Consider the following 5,250-nt stretch of genomic DNA (forward strand, 5'->3'; position numbering starts at 1 on the left):
AGAAAATGTATGAATTGAGTTCTTCGTCAGAAAGATTCCCCCCAGTAACAAAAACCACCAAAAGACCACTGAGGTGGGCTAGCTTTTCTAAAAGATGTTTCAGATGAAAACTTATCTCATGGAAACTACTGAAACCGCAATGAAAAAGCCGTGCAACTGCTTCGTATCCCTGGAAACGCACCCAGAAATGTCAGTACGACCACAACGGTGTTGACTCCAGTCTTGGTGGGGCAAGAGAGTGGCAAGTATGTGTGTGTGTCTTTCCTGTAAATTCATATCTGAGGTATTGGTTATGGTTAATTCTCACCTCTGTATTGCAGTCTGCTCTTGCTAACGGCGTCTAACAGTCGGTGCAGCGACAGATGTGCTTTTCATGTGGCAGCAGCAGCTTCCCACCAAGAATACACGGTGTACTACTGAGACTGCTGCATCACTGTTTGCCTACTATATATACACAACACACTCTGCATAAACAGAAAAATCAGCTGCAGCTACAGAGTACCCGGTCAACAAGAGCAGTTACATATAAAGTGCTGGTCCATGATTTAATGGACAGATTTCTTAGTGATGTTGGGGTCAAACAGGGGCTTTTTCATCAGGGTAGGAAATGCAAGCACGGGCCTGGGGACTCTAAACTGATTATGTTTGTCCACAGCAATTAAAAGCATCATCTTAAATTTCATAGCCAGCCATGTACAGGAGACCACAACGTCATCTTGGTTCAAACTACACAACTCTCAGAGTCAAAGCCACACGTGTGTGCGTCCCACACTACATGATGACATGACATGACATAAAAAACACATGTGAGAAGTCAGTGACATGGGGAGTGACGTGTGAAACCAGGCTTCATTTTGCTCATTTCAGCGTGAGCAAAATGTTGGGGAGGCAGCAGTGAATCTCAGAGGACTGCATCGTTATTATTCGCTGCCAGTTACATGCTGATTATTATACAGTGAAATTATTGATTATCTGCTGCTTGCAAAACATTATACAGTTCTAGCACGGCTCGACTCTAGGGATAGTACCTAGTACCTGGTGCTTTTTTTGGTACCTGGTCTGGTGAGGTTCCTAAAATGTGACGTCAACAGACTGCCTGCCACTGATTGGTCAGAGAGTGACGTCCGACACAAGAATCAAAGTGAACATTGCCGCACTGTAGTTCAGTTAAACACAAGGAAATGTCTAAAATCTATGTGTTTAGTGACAACACTGCAGAAAGCCCGGCGACCGTGAGACGAGTCACATCCCGTTCAGCTGTATTTCAGTTCAATGACCGTGTCGCACAGGAAGTACTGAACAAATCTTTTTAATTAACTGCTTTGCTCGTCACTAGTTTGTGTGTTTGCAGCATTTTCATGCAGCTGTGCTATGACGACCCCGCCCACCCTGAGGAGGAACTATGAGGTAATGGAAAATGTCATGCGTGTGCTGTTGGTGCTCCCTGATAGTTTTGCTTGTCAGAGCCTGTTTTCAGATGAAGCAAACACATGATGTTACATAGTCTCTGAACAGATGCAGAACAATATCATCATCAGCAGCAAGAGTTACACACTGCATGTTTAACTTGACCCAATGCCACTGACTTGCTTCTTTTTTTGTTATATGTATAGCCCACATGGGTCCTCTTTGTCTGGGGGGCCCCAAAGTCTCTTGAAACACCCCTGTGGTCAGACTGAACCTGCCCCTCAGGCTTTAACTACATGTTTTATTATCAGGGCAGATACAAAGCCAAGATGCATTAAAGACCCAAACTGTAAGGTAAATCATGTTATATAGTTTAGTGTTCATGAATAAATGGAATTTACAAGTTGTTGATATTACAAGAATAGCAAAAGGAGGCAACTTTATATTAGGGAACCTGTGTTGGTTAATAAGTGTTTCAACTACTAGTGAATTAGTAGTGATCAAGATGTCACTTTATTATGGGGAACATAAGTAAAGTAAGACTTCATTTAGAGTTATTTGGACACTATTAACACTTGTAGATTTGTGTTTTGTTATGTAAGAACAGACCATATTCATTAGGTATTCTTGTGATACTACCACCTTATAAAGTCCATACTAAGCAAAGCATATTGAGATTGTAATTCATATGCAACAACTTACTTACAACCCTACTTACTACAAATAAGCAATAATTGTGAGGTTATTGAGGGAAAACTCTTAGGTAAAGGCTTACTGGTTGTATAAAAAAGCCATGCAGAATAAGGCATTAATAAGTACTTAATGATGACTAATTAATTTGCATGATAATAAGCAACTAATTAATGATAAATATGTGTTCCCTAATCTAAATGTTACCTGAATGAATACTATCCAGCAAAGCAGAAGAGAGAAAACTAGATTTTGTCTTGTGTGAGATTATGAAAATTGATTTGAACTTACTCTCACAGAGTGTCTGTGGGAGGGCCTTGTGTGTGGTTAATGACTTGGTAGCTGAGGCTTGGTCTTTTTAGACAGAGGTGCTCAGACACAGTGAAACACCTCCTTCATGCAGAGGCAATACATGCACACACACAGTCTTGTCTCATACCTGCACCATGAGCTGTGACCAGAACTACCCTTTCCCTGAGGTGTTCCTCGTGGAGAGTGGCGGAAGTCCACAGCGCTCTGCCCAGCCTCCAGGTCTCCAGGTCCCCAGCTGGTCATTCCCCGCTGCACAGGAGAGGGTGAGGAGCCGTGGGAAGAGTCGAGGCTTCATGGGAGTCAGCCCCAGCCTGGCCATGATGGTGTTGATGCTGTTCCTGCTTGTGTTTGCAGCACTGGGCTTTGAAGCTTTCCAGGTTCACAACATGCAGACAGAACTGGCACAACTGAGAGAAAGTGGACAGGTAAGCCTTAAGAGAGTTATCTGAAATTCTCTTTATTTCTACTGAAGTTTCAAATGTGCAGCCTGTCAGCCTTTGCAAATCACAAGTTGTTGGTCAATAGGAGAGATCTATGTTATACAAAAGTTTCAAAGATGTGACTTCTCTCACCTTTGTGTTGAGTCGAGGCGATAGAGAGGTGTGTAGTAGGAGTGTGGAAAATGTGGCTGGAAAGAGCTGCACATTTTCATCATTAACTCACCACCATTTGACAAATCTATCCATCTCAGCTCTTCATGACATTTAAAAATGCAAACCAAGGACACAAGCGTTCATGCGTCTGTGGTCACCGGTCCAGTGAGACAGGATATCCTCTCTCAGTCATGCAGTGAGAGAACTTTAAGAAGAAGAAGAAACGCACTGATGAAAAAGGTGTTATGTGTGATGTGGCATTGAGATTGCTTTCATTTCATTGCAGAGTGAAACCCCCCCAGAGATAATTGCACCCCAGAAGCAAATTGGTAAGAATAAGCACCTGATATTAAATGTCCCAAACAAAGCAAAAGAAGAGGCGACGTGTCTCTAATGTGATGTTTGTTTCAGGCGACTTTAAACCTAAAGACAAAGAAAACAGACTGGCAGCTCATGTGATAGGTAACACTTTTATTCACATTTAACCTTTTACTCTGATTTGAAACATTTACTAACATCTCAATTGCGTGTCCTCCTGCAGGACGGATTGAAAATGGAGGATTCCGTGAGACTTTGCGGTGGGAGCCGAAGGTCAGTCGAGCGTTCATATCCGGAGGAGTGACTTACCGGATTGAGGATGGAGGCCTGCAGGTCAACGAGAGCGGACTCTTTCACATTTACTCACGGGTGGAGCTGATCTTTAAGACATGTTCCCCCAAGTCCTCATTCGTTCACACCATGTTCATGAGGAGGAAAGGGCATCCCACGCCTCTGACCCTGATGAACGCCAACAGAGCCGGTTTCTGCTCTCATCAGCCGCAACACCCCTGGACCTCAGAGAGTTACCTGGGTTCGGCCATGCAGCTGCAGAAATATGACACGGTTTTTGTGAATGTGTCACACCCCAAACTTCTTAGTCATGAACGCTACGGCAACTTCTTTGGTCTCTACAAGATATGACGAGTGTGTGGTGCAGTGATGGGCTTTGAGTTTGAGCATTCAAAAGAAAGACGGTTGCGGACGTGAATGAATCTTACTCATCCCTTCACCCAAGTGATTCAAATGTTGACTCTTATTCCTCTGATGTACAATATGTGAAGTGAAGAGCTTCATATCACATATAACAACCAATTCAAAAGCGCACACTTTTGAATTGGTTGTTATATGAAGCAGTTACACAAAAACTGATGAATAAATATTGTGCCTTTTGTTAAAGGTCCAGTGTTTAACAAAAAATAAAAACAAAGTTAAATATTTATATTGTATAAGTGTACTTAAATACTTTTTTAAATAAACATCATTTGAACTTCATAGCCTTAGAATAAACGTTTAATATGTCCTGCAGGTCCTTTCTTTGCAGAGCCTGGTTTCTATAGCAGCCCAAGTAAACCAGCCAGAGATTGAATTTTGGATTTTGAAGCAATGGCTTATGATGCAAACATCCTTTCTGGTACATGAAGGCCACCGTAGTTCCCTAACAAGAGGGAGGTGTGGCTGAGCTAAAAGAGCTTTCACTAAATCTTACACACTGGACCTTTAATCTAGAGTCAGTTAACACTACGATGCTGATTGTAGAAGTTGTAGCCTTTTTTTTAATATTTATTTTGGTGGCGATCCAACATGTATGATGTCTAAATGTGTTTCCTGGTAACAGGAGAAAAAATATTTTATGATTCTGTTTTTCAAAAATAAATACAAAGATAATTTAAGTTAAAGCTACACAGTGCGTACCTGTTGGTGTTTTTGTTGTTGTGAAAAGAAATGATGTGACAATATTTGGATGTTGTGTCCGGCAATACTATCAGACCTGACTGAGGGAGCGTTTGTGTGTATAGAGCAGCAGTGCAGAGGCGGACGGGCTTTGTGTTGACAGTCATTTTCCAACCTGTTAGCAGACGTCTCGCTTTAGTAGAGCAGTGTTGCTGTTGCCGCCGTCTGTGCTGACGGATCATGTCACTGGGCGACACAAGATCTAAACACCACTATACTGAAAAGCACAGAGAACTAATTTAACAATGGTTTGAATGTGGCAGATATTTGTTTATATTTAAAAGGAACGTGCTACAATTTTAACATCCACACAAGCTGTTACAAAGTGCTCTAAAAGTGTGGCATGTTTGAACAGTCTGAAGTGTCATGAACACCCACATGAGATATGGTCATGACCACAGGAAAGTATTTAGATAAAGACACCAACTCAGTCTCCTGAGCTTCATTTGTTCCACTGTGGTAAAGCAGCAGCCTCAGA

The 5,250-nt window shown here is 42.1% G+C and overlaps 1 protein-coding gene across 1 annotated transcript; it reads left to right on the forward strand.

The window, feature by feature from the left end:
- The first annotated feature begins 2,274 nt into the window (after positions 1-2,274).
- faslg (Fas ligand (TNF superfamily, member 6)) lies at positions 2,275-4,721 on the forward strand. Its single transcript, XM_058637537.1, has 4 exons — positions 2,275-2,834; positions 3,289-3,331; positions 3,414-3,464; positions 3,544-4,721. The coding sequence occupies exons 1-4, from the start codon at positions 2,544-2,546 to the stop codon at positions 3,960-3,962; spliced, it is 804 nt and encodes a 267-aa protein (XP_058493520.1). The 5' UTR covers positions 2,275-2,543; the 3' UTR covers positions 3,963-4,721.
- The last annotated feature ends 529 nt before the right edge of the window (positions 4,722-5,250 follow it).

The sequence above is a fragment of the Solea solea genome, chromosome 9 (genome assembly GCF_958295425.1).
Source record: "Solea solea chromosome 9, fSolSol10.1, whole genome shotgun sequence".
NCBI classification, from domain to species: domain Eukaryota; kingdom Metazoa; phylum Chordata; class Actinopteri; order Pleuronectiformes; family Soleidae; genus Solea; species Solea solea.